The 27,788-nt window shown below is 39.5% G+C and overlaps 1 protein-coding gene across 1 annotated transcript in view; it reads left to right on the forward strand.

The window, feature by feature from the left end:
* Positions 1 to 24,164, forward strand: part of MMRN1 (multimerin 1) — a gene marked incomplete at its 5' end in the record, with an annotated part of 27,469 nt that extends 3,305 nt beyond the window's left edge. Inside the window, 5 exons of the mRNA XM_008942589.1 lie at positions 4,526 to 4,624; positions 8,620 to 8,793; positions 13,571 to 15,538; positions 22,486 to 22,632; positions 23,743 to 24,164. Of these exons, the coding sequence (XP_008940837.1) occupies positions 4,526 to 4,624; positions 8,620 to 8,793; positions 13,571 to 15,538; positions 22,486 to 22,632; positions 23,743 to 24,164 (2,810 nt within the window). The remainder of the gene's footprint in view (positions 1 to 4,525; positions 4,625 to 8,619; positions 8,794 to 13,570; positions 15,539 to 22,485; positions 22,633 to 23,742) is intronic.
* Positions 24,165 to 27,788: the final 3,624 nt, after the last annotated feature.

The following is a 27,788-nucleotide window of genomic DNA, read 5'->3' on the forward strand; positions in this document are numbered from 1 at the left end:
CTTCTCTGTGCAGCTGTGCGTGGAGTCAGTTATTAACACAGGACACAGTCAGCAAGGCTGTCCAGTGGGCATGGATCAGATGTTTTAAAGGTTTGCTTTTAAAAAATGCAAACATTAGCAAGAATAGATTAAAAAATGCTTATTGAAGGGAGAAGCTACAGTTGATAAAATTGAAATGGCATCAAAACAACAGGGAAGCAACGACCAGAAAAAAAAAATGTGTATAACTCAATTTATAGTGGCAGCTGTGTAAAAATAAGAATAAAGGAAAATGTTGTGAAGAGTTACAGGAGCAGGTTTGAAATTACATCTCCCGGGTTCTATTTTCAAACCTCTCCTGACTTGCTGAATGACTTGGGGAAGCCACTTATAATCTGCATACCCAAGTTTACCCATTTAGAAAATTGAGATGACACTTATCTCACAGGGGCACTGGGATATTTAATTAATTAATGCTTGTAGAAGTGCTTAAAGAGATTGGGATGAAAGGTGTTATGTCAGAAAGGCTCTTCTTCCCCGCTTCTGGAATCCGGCCTCCCATGAGGAGCAGACCACCAGCACAAGCCCTGCCTGTATTATTCAATTCCCAGGAAGGGACGTCAGCTAATGAACTCGAGCAGTTGGGAGCCCAGTAGCCTTGTCTTCAGGCACTCTGTTCCTACAGCAGCAGGGGGAGAGCCCTTTTTTAAGCTCTGACTGGGGCTTGCCAGAGTTGCTGAGCCCTCTGCTTGGCCTCTCAGCACTTGATCCTCTCAAGGAGAGAGGGGTTTCTGTGCCCAGGGAACTGGGGTGTTCTGACAATATGTTTTAGATCCTGGGAAGGCACGGTTGGTGTGATGTGGTTTGCATGTAGCAAATGCTGATTCAAAACACATTCTGGTTAAGGTTCTCTCTCAAACCCAGGGAAATCAGACATAACTATTTCAGTCTGGTAGTCGAGGCAGGAGGAACACTTGTCACTATCTGATAGTTACCACGAGACATCTGTAAACTGTATTTAGTTAGCCTCATTGTAACTGCTTGGTTACAGATGCTTCTCTAGGTAATGTAGTAGTGAAACCAAAGAGACTCTGGGGAGAGAGAGACACTATTTCTGATTTTACATCCTATGTGGCATCACATGACCAAATTGGGTAACATGTGGATCCTAGTCCAGTATTGGCGATGCAATTTTACACAAAACTTTAAAGAAGGGGAAAAATGTGGACATCATTTCTTACAAGTCTTATTAAACAGTGCAATATGGACAATTCAAAAATTAAACATCATTATTTTGTTTTGGGGATATCAAATGCTTAACTGGGAGCGTAACTGCTAAAATGGAAGGGCTTGGAAGTTGCAAAGTTCATGATGTCATTTTTACTAAACACTGCTTTATTTAACTTTTCATCCTTCAGCTGGAGAAAACCCTGTGTGTGTAAGTAACATCTAAGGGGCAAAAATCTCAGTTTGCTCATGCACACATGGTTCCTGAAGACTATTTTCTGTGTCACAAATGGTTTCAAGAACTGGAAGATGCACCTTCAAATGTAGATCATGCCGTGTTCAAATTTAGCTTTGCCGTGGAGTGAGGCTGAGGTGACTTAATACATATGAATTCATTTCCATCTGCTCCAGCTGTGGTTTTGAGCAAACAGCTGGTCCTCAGAGTTGCTGACAATGCCATAGCCATTGTTAGCACTGAATTCTCTCGCATGGTAGCGATGTCGTTTCTCCAGCAGATGGCTGTAAAATGTTCCACACGGGAGCGAGTGCTACTCTGCCTGGGGTGGGCTGCAGACACAAAAGGTATCAATTCACCTTTTGTAACACAGGGAATGGGAGGAAACTACCCAACTCCCCACAGGGATCCCCCCTTCAGCCACTGCTGCTTCATCAAAAATACATTGGGAAAAAAAAGATCCAATTTCCATATTTTTAATATTCCCTGAAATAATTTTGCACGCTGTGTTTAAAAATACATGGGACAATAAATTATACATCTAGGCCAATATATTCCATGATAGCACCCTGATGTTAAATTCCTATGTGCATCTGTTACCTGATATTCAGAAGTGCTGAGGACCCTGAAGCTCCTGAAAGAACTGGAAGAGCTCATTGCTCAGCATTTTGAGTGGCTGGGTTTTTTTTTTTTTTTTTTTTTTTTTTTTTGTGGTTTTTGTTGGTGTTGTTTTGTTATTGTACATGACACCCATAAGGTGCATCTAGCAGTATAAGGTTTTTTATATTTTATTTTTTCAGCTTAAACTGAATATAGCATATCCATTTTTTAAAAGGTTTTGAATGCAAGTCATCTGATGGCTATTTCTACCCTAAAGAGTGTATTTATGAGAGTTTCATTCTGGTGCTCCCATCAGATCTGCTGCTATTCAGCATTTGGGATAGGAAGTCTCAGCTGTGACCAAGGAGCACATAAGACCCAATCACCATATGATGTGTCAGAGTGGTCCCTGTGGAAAAGGACTGAGCCACACTGGAAGAATGCTGTAGGAGAAGCTGTATTGCCACTGGCTCATTTGTTTCACAAATGAAAACCCTAAATTTCTAATGTTGCCTGAGAAGTATGTTTCCTATACAATGATGAAATTTAATAACTGTGTAATATGAGATGTTGTCTCTGTGTGAGTTTTTTGTGTGTGCAGCACTGTGTACAGCCCTTGCTGCTTTTAGAAGCAGTGTAATGCACTATTGGTTTGCTCCTGCCTCAACAGAGTGATAGCATGTCCTGGGTCTTACAGGGATTAAGTTATCTGAGCAGTTTAAAGCATTAGTAAAACAAGCACACAGTGCTAAATAAATATCCTTGGAACTCCAAAAGTGAATAAAACTGTAAGGGTTTGGGTGTTCCACAGTGTGAAGCCGTGGGTAAGACCGTTTAATAGAGAGGATAAAAGATAAGATGGATAGTATTTAAAAAATCTGGTGTCTGTAGCACTAGCAGTGGCAATGAATACATTTAGAGCAACAGAAAGATGAGTAAATGAAAGAATAAAAGGACATCGATCAGCTGGTCTTTATCACAGGCAAGTAACTGACTCCCTTGTCATAGATTATATCATCTCATCACCACTTGATAAATCCTGTGTAATGAATTGGGCTGAATTGGCAAGTATTTAACTCCTGTCAATAACCATGCCATAGAAAGATAACAGAAGCTATTTAAATGATAAGTGTTTGAGGTTTTTTATATTTCTTATCAGCCAATTTCAATAAATTCTATGAAACTTTCAGTTTGTATGATAATTTCCCTTGAGTTCCTTTCCTAATTGTTACTCCCCCCCCTAATTTACAACATAAAACATGTTATATCACCCTTAAATGTAATTTATTGATCCTCATATATACAACTAAGAGGCTGATGGAACATAGGGAATTTCTTGATTCAGCATTCCATTCTGTTTCCTTGGAAACTCATGCTGTGGCCAGACTAGGTTTTAATGTTTGAAATGGAAAATAGTGTCACCATACCCAAGTCATTCTGCTTGTACTGTACTAGAAACTGCAAATCCCATCAGTGCCACATCAGTGGCATTCCTTGGATGTCTTCAGGCTGGAACAACATCCGCTTCAAAATGCTTCCTGCTCTGAGCAGGCACACAAAAATTGGCATGAATCTCTACTAGCAAATTTGCAACCTGCTTTGCACATATTTCATTTTTTTGAACAATAATGAGATGAAAATTACATTGTTAAGCCTAATGGCTGGAGAAGTGTATCAGGAAGGTGGAAATCTCAGTTCAGTTCCCAGCTATCCTATCAGTTGTTTCCTACTTCTTGGGAGTGAAGGCACTTTATTTTTCAGGACTTCAGTTTCCCCATCTGTAATATTGAAGTAATAATAGTAGTCTATCTTTTTGCAAATTACTTTTGGAGTCTTTGGGTTGAGATGTAAAATAAGCACAAAAAACCCCAGACGTCATGACCAGAGAAAATATTTGCAAATGTATCACCTTCATGAAGTTTTTTAATGTGTATACCAGTCACAAATTTCAATGATGTTTGTTGGAATTTCATTGTTTTGAATTTTTTTTTTATTCTTTAGGTGCTGCTACAATGTAATATTGTCATTGTTTTTAGGGAGATGATTTCCGTTGCTAAAGACTTGTGTAAACTGTAAAGGGGAAAAAAAAGATCAGTTCCAACAAACCTAATTCTGTTGCTATTAAAAAACCTAATTGATTTTACAGTTGGCAATCCTTATATTGTCTTTGTAGTGCTGTTTTATACTAAACTAAAGTATTCCTCTAGCCCTGGAAATTTCAAAATTCTGTTTTTGAGAGGCAAGTTTTGTCATTTTAGTAATAGTACCAACCCCTGCCAGTCTTGGGAAGCTGTTTATAAAGCTGTTTGCTGTCTTCATCCATGTGGTCCCACGCTGTTATAGATGGACTAAGCAAATAACAAGAATTACTGCAGGCTTTGGTAAAGTTGGTACACAGCAGAGGGAAATAGGAATTGTTGTGGAACCCCAATTGTCATGCTCAGTATTTCACTCACATCCTTTCCTTTTCCCTCCCTCTTTCAGCTCAGGAGCCACAATCGCTTATACACAGCAACCAGGCTGAAAGCAGCAGAATTGTCAGTGAGAGGACACCAGGAGTTCCTCAGGACCCCAGTGTGCCAGGTCAGCTGCTATAATCACTATCACCTCTAGCCCAATCACTGATCATGAGACTCCCTAAGATCACTGCAAAAGCAATTGGAGAAAAATCCCTGTCTGCTGAAGGGACCTGAGTGAACCATTTGAGTTTCTAGTAGTCATGGTTCAATGGCACGCTTGTCTTTATCAAAGACAGGCAGAAGAATCTCACTTAATGGTACCAGTAGCTTAGCATTTATAGTGCCTTGTGACTAAACTAAACCCAGGAAAATCATTCTGCACAGAAATATTGAAACTATTATATTACTGAGTAAAGTAGATGAATTAATAGAAAAAGAACCCCAAGCCCTGAACGACAGAGCCAAAAAAAAAAAACCCATCCCTAAATCTAGGAGTGGCACAGACAAGCATTGATCATAAAGGAAAACGTAGTGATATTAATTGTATTATCTGAATATGTGATTATTGCTATATATTTTCTTATAAAAATGGGTGGTTTATTCAAAATCAGTACAATGATACTTCAGACTTTAGCAAGGGCAGCCTAGGTGTACTTTAAACTACTCCATCTAGGATGATCAAATAGCTAAGCAACTCAGGGACAATTTACAGCTTTATACCACAGGTGTTTGAGGCTGTTTCTTATTACACTATCTATTTGCTCAGTGCTGTGTTTATTTCAACCTATCTAGACTGTAAGGTTTTGGAACATAACATCAATGTTCTCTTGCAAGGGAATTTATAGATTTCATCACTGTAAGAGCTAGTTAGTGATAAAAACATTTTTATTTAAATGTAGATCTACATTGAAAAGTTATCTCAGGTGACTCATGTATGAGAAGTTTCTCTATCTTGTAGTCTCTAGAATTGATGGGTGTGCTCACTTTCCTTTATATTTGTTTTCCATTACCATCTGTGTGATTTAAAGTTTACCAGCACAAATGTTCCAGAAAATTAATTTCATAGTTGTCTGCATAAGTGTTCATGGGAAAGAATTTTATTCATTCCAGGCGTGTTTGCAAACTCACTAAACTGGGAGCAGAAACAATCATGGTTTGTCAGATCATTCCAATTAACCAGGAATTCAAATATTAAGTGTTCATTATAAAGAAACATGAAAGGATAGCCATGATCTGGAAGTATTCAAGTAATTTGAAGACTATATTGTACTCTGGTATGTACCAACTGAAAGTGTGTATGCCTTTGAAGGTATAGAGATGTTGGTAATGCAGAATTACTTAGGAAATTTGTGTACTCAGAGGACTGCCAACAATCAGCATATCGTGTTTAAATAAAACAAAAGAAATATGTGAAACATGCTCAAATAAGGAAGTTGTTCGAAAAAAAATTATTCTCTGCTTGTGATATACTCCCCAGCAGTGAGTGACAGTGTATTTGTCAGGTAAATTTTTGGTGGCAAATTATATGCATGTTATTTGGCAGAGTTCTCTACGTACTGTCAAATGAGCTTGTAGTTTACACAGTGAGAAGCCAGAAGATGGACAAGATGTGAAAGACAGTGTAAAGGAGGCAAGTTCCATTAACCTTTTTACCACCTCCCTTTTCTGTTGGTGTTCCCATTATGGATATCTACACGGGTTTTTTTGTATTAGCATCAGCTGTTGCACACTATGGTGTTATCATCACTCACACAGTTGGCCTATATCAAAAAAAAACATTTTGTGGAACCAAATAATAAGACAAGTTATGTTCTCAGATCTGTGTGTTGTGGTTGTCAATATACTGTTCTGGTGCTGGGATATTCAGGCATGCTGGGTGAACAGGATGTCAGAATCCAGACTGCCACAGGGTTTTATGGAGACAGTACACATGTATGTGCTTATGTCCATGAATACGTTTTATTTTAAATCATAATAGACAATAGGAATATTAGAAAGCATAGGTGGGAGAGGGAAAGACTGAATATTGCATGGAGATATAGAAAGGTATTTTCAAATGGGAGTTAGGACAAGGCTGTTGTGCTTTGGTGACACCATGTGAGCAAACAAGTTTCCCAGGGCTGGAGGGAGGAGGATGTCTAGTAGAGCAGACAGAACCCCTATGAAAAAGTGAGCTTGATCAATAGTGCATTAAAACGTGTCACTTCTCTTAGTAGGAATTCTATTCTCAAAAATAACTCTGAAATTGGAATCTCTGAGCTCTAAGTTCATTGCTTTTCAGTTATTTTTAAATCAAATGAGGTCAGTTTAGAAGGAGAGAGAAACCTGTTCTGACTGCCAACCCTGCAAACACAACCTGGGGCCAGGACTCTTGTTCCATCAGCAGTTGCCAGACTCTACAAGCCAGATGCTGTTTCCAGCCCTCACTATGCAGCCATGCCACATACAAACCTCACTTTCAGGTTCACCTGTACAGCTTGTCTTCCCCCTTCATTAGGAACTGGCAGAAAACAAACAGCAGAAAGCATTGCACCCTGGAGGTTAGTCATCAGTTTGGGTGACTATGCATGAGCCAGTAATGAATTTTTCATATTAGAGATTGAACAAGGAGCAGAAGTTTCCAGACCTGTCTGTCTGTCGTAGAGTAATAGTATGATGAAGAGTATTCAGACAAAAATCCATCAACAGCTTGTCTCCACAAAGTCGCTGGGGAGAGTTGTCAGGCTCTAAACTATGTGGTTGAGTTATAAATACAGTTTTGGGTCTAAAACTGTATGAACAAAGTGAACAGCTGGAGATGCTAACATCCTAACCTGAAACAGCCACCCTATTATGAATTTTACAATCAACATGCCTTTACAGGAGAGCTTTCTCATGAGTGTTGACACACTTCATCTGCACTGACTAGGTGCATTTAGTCAATTTTCTGGATTTTCCCAAATGCTCTGGAATTAGATATTATACATTTATTTTTTTTACATACTAGAATTTTGAGAAATAAAAGCCTATTCAGAAGAATATGCCTTTTTACATATTACTTATTTGGTTTTGTTGTGGTCTTTAGGCTTCTATGCTTCTACATGATTTCCAGCTATAACTTTTTACTGCTCTTGAAAAAGATACAGATGCCATAATTAAAAAATGACATAAGATCAATAATGATACTCTAAATTTATGCTAATAAGTATTTGTAGGTACTGCTAAAGAACCTCTTGCAGAGCAGTTTATTAAGTCATAGTATGGCCCGAATCATGTGTGGTAATATCTCATGTGTCTAAGGTAGGCCATTTAGTCTGAATTTTTGAAGGAACTGAAGAGATTTTGTAGCTTTGCTTACAGGAATTAGAGCACTTCATTTTATCAGTGTCTTCTGAAAAACCCAGACGAAGTTTCATTCCTGTCAACTGTGAAACTCTAATGGCTTGAAGTCATATGGAGTCTTAATTTGCAGGACCAAGGCAGTCTTCTCAACTACCTGTCTTAAAAGCACCCAGCTAGGCCTTGTTATACCTCAAGAGACTACAAGTGTCAGGAACAGGGCAGTTTTTAAAATAAACTTGACTTCACAGGTTGGGAATCTTTCTGTAATGACGAAGTAATGATTATTCCCAAGCTATTTATCTATTAGCTGTTTTTTTCTGCCTTGCTGCTGTGTTGAACAAGTGTTTACTTTGACCCCAACATTGAAAGATCATGTATTCCTTCAGAAACTAGCCTTGCAAATTCAGGAAATTGTGTTATAAATGATAAGTAAAAATCAGTGCTTTTGTGATTGTGTTAAAGGAGCTAGACTATGTAAGAGTCAACTGAATTCCCTGTAGAGTGCTAGGAGGAGGAAGAATGGTATTATATTGATTAAAATATACTAACCTTCAAAATACTCTTGTAAAATTATGGTTTTTTTTTAAATAAGGGATACAGATGCTCCAGTAATTTATTGCTGTGCTGCTGAATGTCACTAATACATGACAAAAATCAGGATGATTCACTCAAGACTAAAAATTCAGAAGCTTTTAAGCCCACTTCCAGCTAATGTATGTCAAGTCACTTACATTTTCTTCCCCCTCCAATGTTTTTACACTACCTTTTTTTTCCTTCTCATTTTGCTCTCTGACAAAGCACTAACACAAAAAATGAACGAGAAGATTAGCAACCAGGAGATGAAACTGACTTTTCTACAGAAGAAAGTTGACAGCATTGCTACTGCGATGAATGATGTGAGCAAGACGCTTTCTTCTCTGGAAGGCAAAATCAATGAAGATAAAGGCAGAGACTTCCAGTCTTTTTTAAAAGGTAAGGAAAATAAATTAATGTAATCACTCACCCTGTTAAAGGTACGAGAAAAAAAAAATGCTAAAAACACTCATAGACTGTCCTATCTAATTGTTCATCATTTATAGAGAGAACTCTTTTTTTTTTTTTTAAGTTTCATTTCATAATAGAGGGATTCGTTTATTTTGACATTTGTTATGGTGTCTTTTATAATGACAAAAAAAGTTATGTTCTTGGGTACTACATCATCTATATGGTAACTTAAGACACTGTCCAGGTATTTTCATATACTTAGAGCTTCTGCAAATATTCTTATCTCTGTTTTTTGTTTATCTGACAGCTGCTAAAGGATGCAGTGTTTACTTTGCAACCTAATTTAGTTAATATTCTTTAAACTTTAATACGTAATTCATTTATGCAAGGGAAGCATATGAGGGAGTGTGTGGTGGTTATATTTATAACATGACAAACACCCTGGTGAATAATTTGCCTCTGATCGTATTTGGCTGCCTTCGATAAACACCCGTACTCATGTTCAGTAGATGAGAAAGACACAGCCAGGGATCAGGAGGTTGGACAGACCCTTTCAAACAGAATTATACATCCATTCTTTGTGAATCCTGCAGCAGGATCTGTTTGTTATCCAGCTACAAATGGTGCTTAACAAACAGATTGGGACCGAAGCTTTCATTTCTTTGATGTGCAACGTTTTTCTCATTTTGCAGAATTTTCCCCCAAACTATTAGTTTTACATTTTAGAATCCAGAGGACTTTTCTGTTCTTTAAAAATAGAACAAGGGAACCCTGGCTCCTTACACTGGGATAAAACTTAATGAAAAAATAAATGCCTTTGCATCTCCCTCGAATTTATCAAGTGTGGTCCCATTTCTTTTATTTTCAGTCCTCTGTCTCCTGAGTTGCTCATGCCACGTGCTAGATGGCTGTCTTGTACCCTGGATCAAGTTTATCCCATCTTTCACTCAGTGACCTGCGTTCACCTCTCCACATATTGCTAAATGGCATTCTTGACCCTTGGGCATACATTTAATTTGTCTTTGAATATTTCCCATTTCCCTTCTGCTTTCTCTTCATCCTTTTTTATATTCCACTCATTCTAGCTGTCATTTTCATGCTCTTCCAAGAATTCTTTTGCTGCATCCTGTGCTCCTATTTCTCCATTCTTTACCTATATTTAAGGGTCCAAGTCCTAACTAAAAGGTATAGTACCAAAAAACCCTACTTATTTCACACTTCTCTGCAAATGTGTTTCAAGTCTTTATTGTTTTTGTCTGCCATGTTCTGTTGTACCTGCCTAGATGAAATCTCCAGTTGATGACCATTTTTTTTTATTTATGTTCTCCATCTACCCCCTAATCAAGTATCTCTAGTGAAAATGCTGCTATTAACTACTTTCCTTGACTCTAGTTATGGGCACTCCATTACAGGTTATTTGTGGCTTTTATAAAAAAAAAAGCAGGGGAGAGAGAACAGGATTGGTGTATATGTGCACTAACCTTGTTCTTGTATGTGTAATGTCAAAGGCCAACTGCAGTTCCTCTCCAGGGAATTATCAGTCAGTCCTACTGCAAGTGGGCAATGAGCATCCTAAAGTATCAGAGGCTGGAAGTTATTTCCATGCTGTCCTCTACCTTGTTACATATGTGCAGTGTAGGCATATTAGACTTGCTAAAAATTACTCTTAGAAGCTCTCCCAAAACAAAACACAACTTTCCCCACTAACACAGCCACCCTGAAGCCATGTGCTTTTGAAGAACTGTTAAGTCTATAGTTGCTTCGTGCTATTGACAATTCTTTCTTCACCTGCTTTTCTGTTTTCTTCCCATGGTGTCCAGGTGTTTTGCTCATATCCATATCACCTTTTTTCTTATCACAGAAGTTCTAATGGCTGTCCAGCTTTCTGTCAGGGTTTGTTAGAAGTAAGTCTTTATTTCTTGGTTTCATCTGTAAATAGACTTTTGTCCCACAAAGCTGTCGTTTGTTGATACAGGGCAATGCTCACTATAGTAACTGATATGCTCCTCCAATTTGATTAGTAGAATCTGTTGTGCATTTTTTGAATGGTTTTTAGGACTCAGGAGACTGTTCCTACTTTTCACTTAGAGAAAATAATTTAGTGTTTTCCCTTTAATATACTCAGCTTACTTCTTACTGTTCTTTCTTCCTACTTTGACTCTGTATCAAGCCTTTTTATAGACTCCTTTCCTCTTCATTACTAAAATGTACAGTGCTTTAAAATGAACTCAACAATGGAGAGTTAACCACTTCCAAGTCAGAAAACTAATTTGCAGCTGGATGTATACCTTAACTCGGTCTCCTGTGTGCAGACGTTTATTTTGCACATTTTTCTTCAAATAACTGAAACTGCAAAGGGAGTATATGTTGACACAAAGTAATTACACGCTTAGGATTTCAGCCAGGGAGTTAAAATTAAAATTTATAATCTCATAAAAAGTGCAAGAGATCTTTAATGTTCACAGGTAGTTTGGACCTTTCTGTTTCAAAATGAGCAACAGATAAACTGAGTTACATTAATGAATGTACTCGTGATTATTCCTAGCTCAAGCTTAAGAATATACCCAGCTGTCACCTACAACACAAGTTTGGGTCAGGTCTTTCTGCAGAGAAGTGTGCTCCCATATCCTCTAGGGAACTTTGGAACAAAACTTGATTTCCAAGTACTTAGTTGTTCTAGCCATCAAATAAGGGAGAGAAACCCAAAGCTGCCTGGTTTATCAGGCTCCACCCCCTTGATAACAAGAACACCTGAAAACAAAAGCTGAGCTCCACACAACACCCATGATCCAGATAAATAGAGCAAGAATGGGAGAGAGTGAGGCTGGCAGTTTCTTGACTGCCACAGAAATTAAAGGCCAGTATAGGTCCCATGGATGATCTTGTGCAGTAGGGTGGTCTGTTATTAAGATTGATTGCTGAGATGAAGAAATTTAATTCCTCACAGAATGCGTAGAGTAGCCTTGTTTATTTCCACAGCCATTAAACTTTTATTCACAGTCCACTGAACCTCTTAAAGCACAGAATATTTTTCAGCATCACAGAGTAACCTGACCAAATCATCAGTTACAGTGGTTTCTCTCCATGTCAGTTATTTTACACCGTATTCATATATTAGTTCTTCCTCTCAGCTGCCAGGACTTCCCTATTCTCAGGAATCTTATCTTACTGTTTTTCCTACACTGAAGTTTGCTGACAAAACTTTGTACATAAGTGTGCACATTCATGTGTGTACCTCTGTCTGGCCATTTACTTGCTATTCAGGTAGTAAAAAGTACAATAATAAGGACAATCTCAGTATTATCACTTTTTTTTTTACATTTTATACTTTGTGAAAAAATGGCTGAGACACCTGTGACTACAGTTGACTGAGTTTATTGCTTAGGAAACTTCATGCTACTGTTCTGAAGTGGTTCTTTTCTAGGCTAGCAAATTTATTGCACCTGCCTGTTAAATCCTGCCTTGAAAAAAAACCCACCACCTGAACAAGTGGCAGATTTCTCCTCTAAGTATCAGAGGTCTTTACTGTCCATTTTACCAGATATAATGAAGATTGAGACACACTTATGGTTCATAAAAAGTAAATTTTATCAACTACTTTATTTCTGTTTCCAGCTGAAACACATGCACAACTCAAACGGATCTCCTCAACAGAAAAAGGACTGAGCTTTTCTAGCTTGATGAACAAAATCAATTTTATTTGGAATCGTTTTGCACCCTTAGAGCCCAAGGTCGTGTTGGGTTTCATGGGTCTGATTTCCTGCCATTTTACTGCTCGTGCTGAGAACATACTTTCAAACAAGATTTCAGAACTTGCCTTGGTGTTTTAGAGATGAAGCAATGAAATCCAAGTTATAAAAACAGTTGATAGGAAAATACAGGATGGCAGCAGAATTTCTGCTTTTATCAGTGCAGTTTTAATCGGAGAACTGATGGTCATCAAGGCATTGTAGAGGTTGAAAGGTTTAACTGTTGCACCACAAGCTGGCTGCAACTACTGCTTTAATTCAAATATGTCATGCAACACTCTCAATGAATTATACCTGATGACTGTCTTAACCCATCTAAGGCTATACAGGAGACATACTTGATGTTATTTACAGGAGACATACTTGATGTTATTTACAGGAGTAAAATTCCCACACATTCACCTCTGCCTAGCACATTTCAGGATCAGTATTCCTAGGTTTGTATCTTTAAAATATCTGCTTTTGCAGCAGTTGTCGTGTTACTAACCTCAGATATTCAGTAAGGCTATTCTTTTCATTTTGCTTCTTTCTCACTATATTGTGTTGCAGACACAATACAATAGGAAGGTAACAATCTCTGCTTTCACTTCTTGATTGTAAGGTTGATAAAGCAGGTGTTTTTTCCTTACCTTCCCAGTGGAGAAAGGGCACATCATTTTCTTATGAGCGAGCCACAAAAGCACATAGATCTCCTCATTTCAGTGCTCAGAAACAGCTTAGCTACGAGAACAAAGCTGACACCACACGCAGAATCTGAGTTTGCCCTTTTGAAATAATAGCAAAAGTTCCATTGATTTCAGTAGAAGGTCCTTTTAGAGGGATTAGTCTTCAAACCACTATTAGCAATCCTCTACATTCCTCAGCTGTAAATTTTGCTGTATGAGTGGGTAAATTAAGGCAGGGATTTGTGCTTTATTCCTGTAAAGTGCTGTGTTTTCTCATGTTGGAGAAAAAAAAGTAGATGGTGCTAACAAAATTGGTTTGATTGTTTCCATATTTCTCTTTTTCCCCAAAAGGTATCAAATCCAGAAGTATTAATGAATTAGTCAAAGATGTTGTCAGAGAACACTTTAAGGTATTTCAAGGGGAAATGCAAGAAAGCGTGGCTCAAATTTTCAAGACTGTGTCTAGTTTGTCAGATGACCTTGAAAATATAAAAGAATTTGTCAAGCATCTGAATGAAACTCAGCAAAAATTTGCTCAGGAGAAAGACAGTGGGCCAACAAAGCTTGACATTTTGGAGCTAAAGAGTCATATTGTCCAGATGAAAGAGGAAATGACCCTCACTTGTGACAAGCCTATGAAAGCTTTACAGGAAAAGCAGAAATCCTTGGAAGATAACTTGGAGCATCAACAGTCAAGAAGTGTTATTTATTATGAATCTTTAAATAGGACTCTTACTGAAATGAAAGATGCTCATGAACAACTGTTATCAGCTGAACAGTCTTCAAGCCAAAATATCCCTTCAGCAGAAAAAGACACGGAATACAATGTTACAGAATACTTGTTCACACTGCATGAGAAAGTTAAGAAACAAGGTGTGATGGTGCTGCAGATCTATGATGATTTAAGAGTCCAAGACAGCAAGATCAGCAATCTCAGTGTTGCACTGGAAATTCAGAGAGACTCTGTTCTGGGAATCTGTGATGACATGTTGTCAGAGAGCAGAAAGGATTTTGAAATACAGCTGGCAGCAACCCAGGAGAATGTGCTTGTCCTCAACAAAAGCCTTTCTGACCTGATCCTTCCACTGGACAATAAGATGAGCAAAATGAATGAGCAAATTAATGATTTGTGCTATGATATGGAGATCCTGCAACCCTTGATTGAACAAGGGGTACCGTTTAGTCTGACTTCAGAGTATGAACAACAAATCCAAGCCGAAGAAATCAATGAGAAGCTTGCAAACCTCACTACTGTGATTAACAGAATGAGTTCCACAATTAAGGAGCTTTCCAAAGCTCAGGAAGGACTTAAAAATGAATCTCAAGCTTATCAGGAATTGTTTGAGAGTCGAGTTAATGAATGCTCCATGGAAATAGAAGATGGTTTAAACAAGACCATGATAGTAATAAACAGTGCTATTGATTCTATTCAAGATAGCTATGTACTGAAAGATACATTCCATGCTTTAAGAAATGAGACTGAAGTCTGCTGTGGCAGAGCTGAGAAGCTGGACATCCTCCTGGCTTTCATTCCCCAGTTCCAACAGCTGAACGAATCCCTCCAAACACTGATCATGGGCAAGAAGTATGAAATCACTTCACAGGCATCTGACCTTCCATATGAGGAGTCTGACAAAAATATCCTCAACAATTTCAGAAGAGTTTTCTATATTTTAAATGAAACATCATCAAAGGTGGAAAATCAGCAAGAAGATATCAGCCGCCTGGAAGAGAAGCTATTTGACTCTGTGGAGGGACTAAAGGACCATGGGGTTCGCCTTCTGAACGTGGAGTCAAAAATTTCCAAGTTTTTGGCCAACAACTGTGTCTCGCTGAAAAAAACCAAAGCTGCCTCAACAGAGAAAGAGCAAGTGGTCTCACTTCAGCTCCAGACACTGAGTTCCAGGGTCAAGGCCCTGGAAGCGAAGTCGATCCGCCTGTCAAACAGCGTTCCCCTTCTGAACAGGACTGCTCACGAGGCCTGGGCCCTGTGTCAGGAGACCCACAGCAGCATCCAGGAGGTGAATGCGAGTGTCCCTCTGCTGGTTAAACTTGCTCAGCCAGATATCCCCCTGCTGCAGAGAGGCCTCAAAGAGCTGGTTGAGTCTGTGCTTGAACTAAAAGCAGGAACTATCTTGGCAAATTTAACCCAGCGTGTTGACGTATCAGTGGCAAATGCAATGAACAATGTCACCAAACTTCAGAAGCAGGTGAAACCAGTTATAAAGAAGCCAGCCCCAGTGAAGAAAGGGGCAGCAAATGTCACCATGACCCTGGCAAGCCGAAGTCAGAGAAATGCGGACAATACTATAGATTCAGGTACTGCATTTACTCTACTAAAACCTAATGTCTTTGTAGTAAAGTCTTATGTAACCATTGAGATAAACTGAGGTGGCAGATCTTGACCGAGAGTGAATAAAAAGTCTAAAGGCTGCCATAAGGAGTGTTGCAGAGGAACCTGAGGTTACTCTAGTCTCTTGCTTACAAGAGAATTTATTTTTCTTACGAGGAAACTCTGCACTAAGGTATCTGGAAGCTCCATTTAATTTTTTCCTAATAAATTCACATCTGATCAGTTTAAGGTATATGTCCATGCTCACAAACTCAGCTGAGAACCTGACCTTTCAAATGTAACTGACAATTCAGACCAAATCTAAACTGCAAGAATTTTGTGCCTACGTCTCAATTAGCCCTTTCAGTAGAAACCGTGCAAACCAAGTGAGAAATCTGGAGCTGCATCTGTATTCTGCAGTGCCAGTAAGGATGGAAAGTATAAAAACCCTGAAGCAAATGGATGCACGAAATCACTGGAATGAGGCTTTTGTCATCTCCTTCAGTACTCCATTGAGATTATGAGTGCAGTTACAATTACAACAGTGTGTTCTTGCTGAATCAGGAACCCAGCCAATAATGTAGGTTTGACTCCAGTTCATCTGGAGAACAGCTCAGCTGAAAAGGAGCTGCCATTCTTAAAAAAGAAATTTTGAGTGTGATTAGCTTCTGAACCTAAATTCAAAAGTCATCATGTGAATTGAATTAATGTGGATGAATTAATAGAAATTCAAACTCTGAATTATGACTTTGGGAATGAGATATGAGAGAGCATCAATAGCAAAAAAGCTAAATGTTTTATAGCAATATAATGCCTGGAAAAATCCAGAAAATGAAGAGTGATTGAGTATAAATCTTAGAGGACTCTAATTCTCATTAAAATAAAACAGATTCCTCAATGACAGATACATGTCCAGATACTTTTGGAGATCCAGACCTAAATGTTTCCTGCAAAGTATTCTAAACTTACCAACATTTCTGAGAAGATATTTGGTCCCTGCTGTAGGCAGATGTGGAGGTAGTAAGAACCACCAGTCCTGTTCATGTGCTAAGACCATGGGTAGTCTCCTTTTGCCCCCTCCCTCCTTCATCTCCTCCTGTTCTAGGTACAGCACTTTTCAGCAATCAATGGGAAAGATCTCATATGAAGCCCCAGTCCCATGAGTAGCTTGCCTTCTGGTGGAAGCCATCTCTGCTGAAATGTTTCAGTTCTTGGTTAACTTTTCAGTTAGAAAGGACACACAGCTATTCCAACAGTCAGTCCCATTTAAAAACACACCAAGATTTGCTAAATTCTTGCTACAAAATAATTTTAATATTTTGATATTAAAAATGGCAATTCTTTCTCAGTCATTTCTGTTTCCTGCCTCTTCCTGCCACTCCACAGGATAGAAATACCCTTGTTCAGAAATAAAATAGAGGGAGAGTAAGATATGATGCCTTTGATCCTTCCTGAATTTTCTACTTTGTTGAAAATGTCACTGGTGCTACCTGCCTGGAGCACAGGAAACTGCCACCTGCTCTGTTTTTTACTTCACATTAATGAATTAGTGTCTTTCCTATTTATTATTTATCTCATGCTGAATTTTAACAAATAGCTTGCTTGATAGCATTGGGTGTATGCTTACTCTTACAGAAAGTGCAGGCATTGAAAAGCCCTCTGTGTTTAAGCAAGGTTTCTACATGGAAAAGTCTGTATAAACATTGCTGTCAATAATGAGCTTTTGCACTCAATGCTATCTCACCCCTAGCAAAGCCATACAGTACACTTCTGTACATTAAAGAAGTAAGACCATTATTTTAATTAACAAATATCCATCTTCTTCCTGGATAGGTTTTACTTGTCCAGAAAAGCTTTTCCTCTCAACTTCCAGGAGACTATTCAGAGATATGTGCTGACTCTACTAAAGTTTCTAGAAGAAACCCTAAGGCATAACTGGCTAAAAATAAAATGTCTTTGATCTTAGATCATCTTTTTAAATTCAGAAAGACCAGAATAAAATTCTAGAAAGAGATGAAAAAAATTTCTCATTGTCTCCAATATGTTCAATATTTGGTCCTGGTCTAATATACTGGGATTTTCATTGTGTTCAGGCTTTGGCCCTGAGGTAAAGTTTTCCCCAGCAGTTATTTGAAATCAAGGGGAAAAAATGTGAGTTTGCATTGTGTATGCAGGGACACAGGGGTTTGGAGACCTCCCACACTGTGGAATGTACAAAAGAATAGGTTTATGTCAGCTAGAGGCTCCAATGCATGTATGAGGGGTGAAAAATTTAACACTTTATCTGATACTAACTGTAATGGCAACCCAGGGTAGATAAAAAGTGATGGTCTTAAGACTGCTTCAAGTATCTAACGTAGGGAAGACGACAGCCTTTAAAGAAAAAACAGACAGTAAACTTCATTAGTCTTGGTTATGGATTACGTCTGGTCCTACCTTCCAGTGCACTGTTCTGCTGCAGAAATGTGAGGGCAGCTTAGCTCAGTTCCAGTTTCCCCATTGCCATTGAGTGCTGTGTCTGTTTTCTGAAGAATCTAGAGGCTACTGTGCTTTCCAGAGGTGAAGGCACTCTCTGGTTGCATCTCTTGTATTAGTTGCAGTTTTTCTTTATTCAGATTGTACTACCCTCCCATCAATGTGAATAACTGAGAGTGCAACATTTATATATTTAAAACAGTGTATCCATGTGAGAGACAGGCAATTTCTTTTCATTCTCATTTTCTGTGTCTTATTTTTGATTTTGACTTCTGACTCCTAACAGAAATGCAAGTTTCCATCACCACTTCATCCTCCAAGCCTGCAGTGAAATTAATCTAAATGTTTTCCACCTTGTGTTTTAATTGCACAAGTTTGATGGTTATTTTAGTTCAGTTCAATGACATACTTCAATTTTGCCTCATAACTCTTTAGACTAGTGGGTAGATGAAACTGTTTTGTTATTTTTAATGTAGTGGTCCTGAAATCATTGCACTGGAAGCATTAGATACTTCTGCTTAACAGAGAAGCAGGGTTGCCAGAGTCAAGGTAGCTCAGATCAGTCTTGACAACCTTCCCCCACCCAAACTGGAGAGTACAGCTGAGGCACCTGTCCTCCTTGCTTTTTCCCCAAGAGCACTGCAGGTGAATCTTTGTACTTTGTGGTTTTTTTTTTTTATTGTTGTGGGTTATTTTTGCACCTCAGACACCCTCCACCTGCTTACCTGAATTCTCTGTCAGGGCCCTGAGGACGCTGAGAACCTTAATTGCCCTGGGCACCCTGCCCTAGCCCCCAGACTGCACACCCTGCCCACAGGCCTGGGACTTCATTTCTCTTCAAACCAAAATCCCAGGCCTTTTCAGTCATGCTGGGCTGTGACTAACCCTGGTTACCACGCCCTGTTTGTCACCTCTCCAGGTGAGGCACCAGCCCTGCTGTCACCCTCAGTTCCTGGGTGCCAACCCTGGTGGGGCTGCCCCTCCCCTGCTGCTCCCTGGCACTGCTCACATCTAGGTGACTGGGGATGCTCCTGCCTCTCAGTGCTGTCAGGCTGAGAGTGCCAAGCCAGAGGTGATTGGGTACAGCAGACAGACAGCCAGTCTGGCCCTGTGCAAGCAAGATGGTTTAGTAGATTCCTAGGTTCTGCCAATCTCCCAGGGCATCCTGAGAGGCTGTTAACCTCTTATTGGCTGTGCCAATAACCAAATACTGAGAAAATGTTGGTAAGTTACTCCCTGTTCAGACATTTCCAAATTGAACCACTGGAGTCACTTCTTTCCATAAGGAGACCATTAAATTGCTAAATATTTGATTTGCTTCTAAACAACATCCCAGTAGATACTGACAGAGCCTCATTATTTGTTTGAAGACACGATTGTACAGCACTGGCAGTCTATTTCCCAAAAGAGCTTCTGGCTGCTTGCCCTCCTGAAGAGCAGCAGAACTCAGCATTAACAGGCTCTCCTTGCTCCTGCCATATGCAGTGTAAATTGCAGCTGCCTTCAGTATGTTTTGTCCTATTGATAGCTGCAGTTTAAGCCTTTATTTTAATTTATAAAGTCTCTCTCTTTTACTCATATACACTATTAAGTTGTGAAAGATTAATTAAAAAAAAGGATATGTACTATAGTAGGAAATCCTTTTCTAATCTGAATCTCTTGGCATCTCTACCCCAAGCAGAGAACACGGACAAAGTGTCTTAGAATGCTCTTCAGCAAGGAAAAGAAAGGGAATACTGGGCAGAGGAACAGCCTCACCAGAAATGATGGCAAAACCATGCTATTGTGAGATCACACAGAAGTTACACAGAGATCACCTGCTCAGTGGAGATCTAGGGCATTTGCCTCTTATGCTGAAAATCCTAACTTGACTCAAACCTTTCCACAGCTTCTTCTAGTTCTGGAAGGCTCCCCCGGTGCTCTTAAGCAGTGCTGCACCTGGAGGGTTAATTTATTGTAGGCAAAGCTGTGTCTCAATTTGATTTAACTCCAAGGTTAAGTTCAGGCAAAGTCATTCCTCAGCAGACTGTTAAAACACTACCCTCAATCTCATTATCATTTCCTTTTTGTGATCTTTTTCCTGTTTCTTGGGTTTACTCCTTGTTTATGATAAGCAGAGGCCAATTAGCAGGGAGGCTGCCGTGTTCTTAGACAAAGCTTTTGTATTTTGGAATATGATACAGTCAGCACAATGAGCTGTTCTCCTTCCTTTTCTGCTTTCCTTTCACACTGGGTAAATACGTACTTGGTAAATATGAGTGAAATGTCATGCATGCCTGCTGTAAATAGGAGTGAAAAACAACTTCAATTAAGTGTGCAGCAAAACTATTATCTGAAAAGAAAAATAGTATTTCCTCACGTCCAGTTGCTCTGCTGTGACCCCAGTCACAACAGTCCTAAATTGTTTTCTTTGAGGCATTATGGGGTGGACCTTATTTTCTGTGAAGGGACTTACTGTTATGTTTTTAAGTCCATGAGCTCCATCAGTGCAAGTGCAAGTGGCACCATGCAATATGCTTTAGCATTCTGCTCACTGAACTAAAATTTCTCATGGAAATAGTTTGCCTTAATGCCGCAGTCTGTGAAATGGCTGGATGGGAATCTGAAGATAACTATGGGCATTACTGAAATATCTATGTGAAGATCTGGTTCAATATTTCCCTGGGGATAAGTAGATTCCCTTATGAAAGGCTTTTTCACTTGTCACCCACCAATTTAGATTTACCATCACAGGACTCTGTGGAGTTCTCCTTCCAGAGCTCTGATGGTAATTTCTGGTAAAGAAAAGGTTTATATTCTACAACATCTGAACTTTTATTTGACCAAAGCAAGAGAAGAGAAAAAATGTATGGCTTGGGAATGCTTTGTGTTCAGAATTTTTCATAGCAATATTTAATTTTTAATGTGGCCTGAGTGTTCTTCCCCCCAAACTGCCATGATAACACATTATACAATTACACTGAGTAGTTCCTCTCTCAGAGCTCAGCAGCACTGGACTGACAGACTTCTCCATGTTGGCTGGGGTTGATCTGGCCAGCTCAGAGAAGAAGAAAGACAAGGACATCCTCAGCCACCTGTTTAGTATAAATTCTGTTGTGTGCAATAGAAAGCTTTTACCACAGTCTTGGTAGGTAGCCTGGAGTTGAGTTATTTATGGGCAAGGGCAAGTACTGGCAGTGGTTTGGATAGCATTTTAGGTCTTTCATCACCAGTAGCCAGGCTCTCCTGCAATGCTTGTGACACGTCTGGAGGAGTCACACCATGGACCAGACAGTCCAGCCTGCACACCAGCAGTACAAAACCTCTGCTTTGGTCTGCCCAAGGATAAGCTGTCTCTGTCTGAAAAAAAGCAGCCTTCTGTGCCTGCACTAGTGAAAGCCAACCAAAGCACTGATTTGCCTGAACCAGCAGGAGGGTAGCTATTTCTTTTGTCTTTATTTGATATAAAAAAAATCCAGATAAAATTTGCTATGTTAGTATTGTCTCTTCCAGGTTTTGCTGTTTGTTTCTGAAGGGCTGCTGCAGTATCATAAGCTCCACACCTCTCAGCACGTTCCCATTTTTAGTAAAGGTTAATTAACTGATCCAGCATGTTTCTTTAATCACACAATTGCAGACTGCCTGATTTTCTCCCGTGCCTTCAAGTGCTGTAGTGTCTGAGGACTACCATACAAGAAGGGAAGAAGGAGGCTGAGCCAGCTGTGTGGGGCTCAGCACAAGAGGTCCACTGCCACTGTGACCACCTAGAAGGGGGAAGTGAGCAGCTGGTGCTGGGTGGACTATGGGTCTCTGTGCCAAGCTGTGGTAGGGATGGGTGGATTCTCAGTGTCCCCCCCACCATTTCCTTGTGGGAATAAGTATCCTCCAGACTGAATGTGTCCTGAGGACCATCTATAGGGCCACCCTGCCTTAGATATTCTAGAAAGATGTGTGAAGGGAACACCAGAAGGAGGCTTTCCTAATGCTTGGCTGTAGCCAGGCTTTGCTGCCTTTAAACCTCTATTACAGGGAGGGAAGTCATTAAATTAAGGAGGACAGAAGGGAAGGAAAGAGCAAGAAGGGGTTGGTGTTTCTTGACAGGGGTCTCTTGGACTGTACAATCCCAGCTGTTTAGATATCCCAAACTTTTGATAGTTCTCATAACGTTTGTTGAGTGCAACTCTCCAAAGAAGTTAGATTTGTAATATCCTTCATCTTATTACCCTCCAAGGCAAGCAGAACTCAGCATTTATAGGTAATTCTAAATATCTTGGAGGCTAGCTGTGTTCAGGCAAAGAATGAGTCTGGACTACTGAAGGATCTGGGCAGCCTGGAAAGGATCTTCACACAGAACCTCGGCATAAATTCCACCAGCTTTATGCATTGACAAAGAGATTTTCCAAAATACTGAAAATTTGGGAAGTGTCCCTATAGTGCCGTTGCAATTGAGGTTGTTGGGTCTCCTTCCTCTCTACCACAGGGCAGTATTCAGCATGTGTCAGTTCCCCGTGCCAGAATGGTGGAACCTGCATCAATGACAGACAGAGTTTTATTTGTGCTTGTCGACACCCCTTTGGAGGAGTCAACTGCAGTACTAAGCTGGTGAATGACAATTCTCTGAGTGTTGGTGAGTAAAGAATTTAGTAGTGCAATATGCTAGTAGTATGGGCCTCTGCCCCAGGGCCTAATTACAGTGAATTTGATGGTCAAAGATCTCACATTTCACTTTAATGAGTGCCAACTCAAGTAGTAGTGTCCTGTTTTGGTGCTGAAGACATCAATCCCTGTGGGTGACTCATGAGCTCATTCTTTAATATGACCAGATGATGGGATTAAATTGGGCTGGGACCAGCCATAATAGCTGGAGAGCTCTCTGCTGAATTGTGCAGAGTGGGAGGCTGTGCAATAGATGTATTTGAACGTGTTATCATGGAATTTGAAGGGGGAGGCAAATCACATCACTGGGGAATGCTAGCTTCAGCACAGACATAAATGCTCTACACATACAAGTAACTACCATGATGTGTAGGTCTATGGCCTCAAGGAGTCATTTTAGACATGCCTCTGATTTTCAGCAGCAAAGGATGCAGCCCTTGAAAAATATTTCAAAAAAGAATAAGTGGAAAGTCTGCTTATTAGGTCCAGAAAACAAATAAATAATTTACATGCAGGCCACATGAAATGTGAATTTTATGCAGCTTTCAGCAGCCATTTGGCTGATTCTCACTCATGACAGCATATGAATAGTGAATAAAATCATTTGTACAGTGGCAGGGAATCATAGTGTGCAGGCTCAGCTTGAAGAAGAAAACATATACTTTTATACCTTCATTTAACATCAGGAGTGCTAAACCTCTTCAATGTTTGTCTAAGATTTGTGGAGAAAATTCTTGGCTTCAGCGCACACAGATGAACAATGAAAGAGGTCCTGGGGTGCAAAAAACTTTGTGGGGGGTGGGAAAAGAAAGAAAAGAAAAATAGCAGCTCCCTTAATGATAACTTAGTATAGAGAAACATAAAGTTCCCTTGCTGTTTCTAAAATTATTCTCCTGCGGATACACCTAGAGCTAATTGTGAAGAAAATTACTTTTTTATACAATTATTCAGAAATAGTATTTCAATTGCTCATGCTACTGGGTGATGTGGCTTCAGAAAAACTGCTTTTGATCTTCTGGCTGCTCCGAGTTGCTGGTCTGCAATGTAATATTATTTGAAATTCTTCTTTATTCCTTTCCAGATTTTTCAAAAGGCTCATACAGATATGCACCTATGGTGGCTTTTTTTGCCTCTCATACGTATGGAATGACGACTCCAGGACCGATCAGATTTAACAATCTGGATGTCAACTATGGAGCTTCATTTGCCCCAGCAACTGGGAAGTTCCATGTTCCATATCTGGGGGTCTATGTTTTTGAGTATACCATCGAATCATTCAGTCCACGTGCCTCTGGCTATCTGGTCATTGATGGAATAGACAAACTCACTTTTCAGGCTGAAAATATTGATAGCAACAAGTACACTGACAGAGTAATCACTGGAAATGCCTTATTAGAGTTAAATTATGGTCAAGAAGTCTGGCTCAGACTGGCAACTGGCTCTATACCCGCCAAGTATCCACCAGTAACTACATTTAGTGGTTACTTGTTGTATCGTACCTAAGTCAGTCAGAAATGCAAACACTTGCCATCAAATGGAGCAACCTGCATGTGATATTATTTTTGCCTTTAAATACTTTGTTTCTTTAACAGCTCCCAGTATCTCAATGTAAGCGTGCGATGGCATTTGAAGGGATGATTCTCCAAGAAGTTGCTGGATTGTAGCCACCTGCACATCCACAGAGTCCACAGGTTAGAGATGGGGTTAAAAATAAGCACCTTCCTTATATAACCATGATTGGAAGGCACAAATCTAATTATGTTCTACATTTACATTGCATAAACATACTTACACAAGATTACTCAGAATCAATTAAGACAAATCAAAGCTGGTTTTGATTATTCCTTTACAACATGAGTACATACCAAAGGTGATGGATACATTTTGATGATTCAGATGCTGTTTTACATCTTAGCTCATTGTGTCAAGTGATAATCGTGTATATATTCTATTTGGAAAAAAAAAATATATTTCTTTTTCCATTTTTCCATTTTGCCTGACATTATTCACTACATGCCTTGCTATGCTAGCATTTAATTGACTCATGATTTTTTTTTTTTTTTAACCAGTACAATAATAGGTTTTTAATCTAGCAGAAAAAATCAAGAGGGAATACTTAAAAGCTGCATGTTGATAGATTCAGATTAGAAGTGCTCATTTTTAGCAGGGAGTATAATTAGTCATGAGGAAAAAAAAAAACCAAAAACATTATAATGGATTTGGTGGAGTCTTACTGTTGCTTGCAGCATTTAAACCAGAGCTGGATTTTGTTTAGGGGGTATGTGTTTGAGCAAATATGGTTATATTGGCTTCACACAGATTTTAACATGTAAACTTTAGCCTATAAAGTACATGAGGTTAAATGAAATAATCATTGTACTTTGAGCTCTATAAATCTATGGTTTTGTTTGTTTCTGCATTATATTCACTAAATACAGAGGCAAGATGATATGAATTTCAGTCTGCATAATGCAGAATGTTATTTCCAAACACAAATCAAATAAAAAAATATTTTTATCTTATGCAATGACTGCCTGAAAAAATGAACCCTCAGGTTTGCATCCTTATCAGTTGCAAAGTCCTGAGTTGCTGCAGTTTTTTGGTATCCCATGGACTGGTGTAACTGACCAGGTTTGTTTCTGGTTATTGCCTTTGTTAATGCTTATTGATCAGGATTTACATCTCTCTGTGTTGGTCTTCCTTGCTTTGCTGATCCTCCCAGCTGAAAAAAATAAACTTTCTCACACTCCACATGTCCTTGCCAATTAGTGCCACCGACCAGGTTTGTCCTCCTCCCCACTACCTCCCTTGCCATGTGTCAGGCAGGTTTGTCTCTGCCCCTTCTTGTTTGCTGCTCCTGTGACCAGTTACTCTTAAAGGAGCAGGCGCTCTGCTTCCATGGCCCCTATACTCCATTATTGTTAACTGCTGTGCTCCAGTGATCTATGCCAATTTACTGAAGCCTAAATCCACTAATTAATTGTTATGGGAACTTGCAACACATATAGCTATTAAAATATCCCATGTTTCCTTGAAGAATCTGAAAAAAACAGAGCCAGTACTCTCAGGGTCAGATGCAAATCTTAACAGTTTGGGAAGTTTTGCTGTTGTTCGTGTTTTTGTTTTGGTTTGGTTTTATTTTTGAGACCAGAAATCTTTTCTTATTTGTACCTGATGGATTTTTAATGTAACATGAACCCTGAATGAATATGCTACAGATCTTTCTTCTGTTGCATACCATATTTTCCTGTAAACACTCAAGATCTTTAGTACAGCACTGACTCAGACTACCACATCATTGAATTTTATCAAATATAGCGTCCACGAGCCTCAATATCTCCTTGTGTGATTTTGTCATTTTGATGTGTTTAGTCCTCTTCATTCTGGCTGTGGCTGTGGCTAAATGGCGTGAAAATTACCCTGCAGCTGAAATTCAAATGACCCTCCAGAGACTGCGTCTCCGTTTTAATGTGAATTTTGTTGCCCTTGCTGCCCTTGCTACTAAATTCTTCAGGCTGGGTCCTCATCTTCACAGGCACTATTCCCACCCCCATTTCTATGTCATTGTTCTGATTTTGTTTCCTCATTTCTCCTTTTTTTTTTTTTTTTTCCTCACAAAACTCCAAATTCATTGGGGTAGAGTAAGAATTCTAATTAAAACCACATTCGTAGGGAGACCACAGAGAAAAAACATTTCCCTATTAGAAAATAGTACTGAAGCTTATTCTCATTGTACTATTTAAAACACGGAAGAAGTATTTAAAAAATATAATAAATGTACACTCCCCTTTTTCATACTGTGCAATAATCCATTGAAATCTTTTCTCAGACGTATTAAAACTAAGTATACTTGTCTTTGTCTGTTGTTAAAAACTAAAACATGGATTTGTCACAGTGAAAATAGGTTCACATTGGACACCAAGGGCTTATTTCTGGGTTTGTGACTCTGTACCTGGGCTGCTCGGACCAATGGAGCAAAAAAATTTCAAAACTAACTAAGAATCAATAACATCAGTCAGCCTACCCATTATGCAGAAAGGACAGCAATCAGCCTGAAGTCCCAGGAGAACTGTTTAGGCATCAGCTGGGAAAAGTGGTTGCGGGGGCACCTTGCCACCCCTCTGCTTTCATTTGCACGCTCTGATTTCCATTCCTTAATGGGAACAGGCAGCAGATCTGAATGTCCGTCTCTGCCCACAGCCCTCCTGTGGCACCACAAAGCCATCATGAGCCTTTGTATTTCAGAGTGAGTGGTGTTCTCTTTATTTGGGTGACTAAATAACCACAGGAACTTTTGGTCTGGTTTGGCTTTGACAAGCCTCTCCGATTTACTCCGGAGCTTGCGTTATCGTTTCCTCACCTATACCAACCAAGTTATCACTGAATCCGTTCCCCAGCCCCTCATATACTGAGCATCCATGCTGAGATCAGCAGTCCATCTTCCTCACAAGCATCTTGTGGCTGAGCAGCCAGCACAGCCCTGCTTTGCTCCAGCTCATGCCAAACCTGACACGTGCCTGCTTGAAGCTGACTTAAGGGTAGTGCCGCCTTCCTGTACATCTAGGATATTTTTGTTCAACTGTTCTTTTCCCCCAAGGAAATGGCATCTACGGTGCCAGCAAGTGAGAAGAATGCCATTACTTCTGAACTAAGATGTTGAAACCTGAATGCCTCCATTAGAAGCAACACTGCAGCTAAACCCCATCAAAATCAGTGGGGATCTGATGATTAAGTACCTTTGACAGAGGGATAACAAGTGCCTTGAGACAGCTGCAAAATTGAATCTTTGAAGCAGCTAAATACAGGCAGGTGACCAGAAGAATGTAAAATGAAGCAACACAAAACAAGAAGACAAAACACTTTTGACACGTCCAAAGAACAAAAATGTGTACCATGACTTTACACATCTTTCACTGGTGGCTGCTGTTTGGGTGCAGGAACTATTACCTAGCAGCTCCCTGGAATTCATTGACACCTTCGGGCCATCAGATAGTATCACAGCACTAGCAGGGTCTACATTTTTTCATCCAGTTTTATTATTTTTAATCCATACTTCTTTCTACAATCAGCTGACTGCTAGAAAGCCCAAGCCCCATACTCCTATTCCCAAGCTAGACTGTTATCAAA

Source organism: Merops nubicus, unplaced genomic scaffold (genome assembly GCF_000691845.1).
Source record: "Merops nubicus isolate BGI_N331 unplaced genomic scaffold, ASM69184v1 scaffold10906, whole genome shotgun sequence".
In the NCBI taxonomy this organism is placed as follows: domain Eukaryota; kingdom Metazoa; phylum Chordata; class Aves; order Coraciiformes; family Meropidae; genus Merops; species Merops nubicus.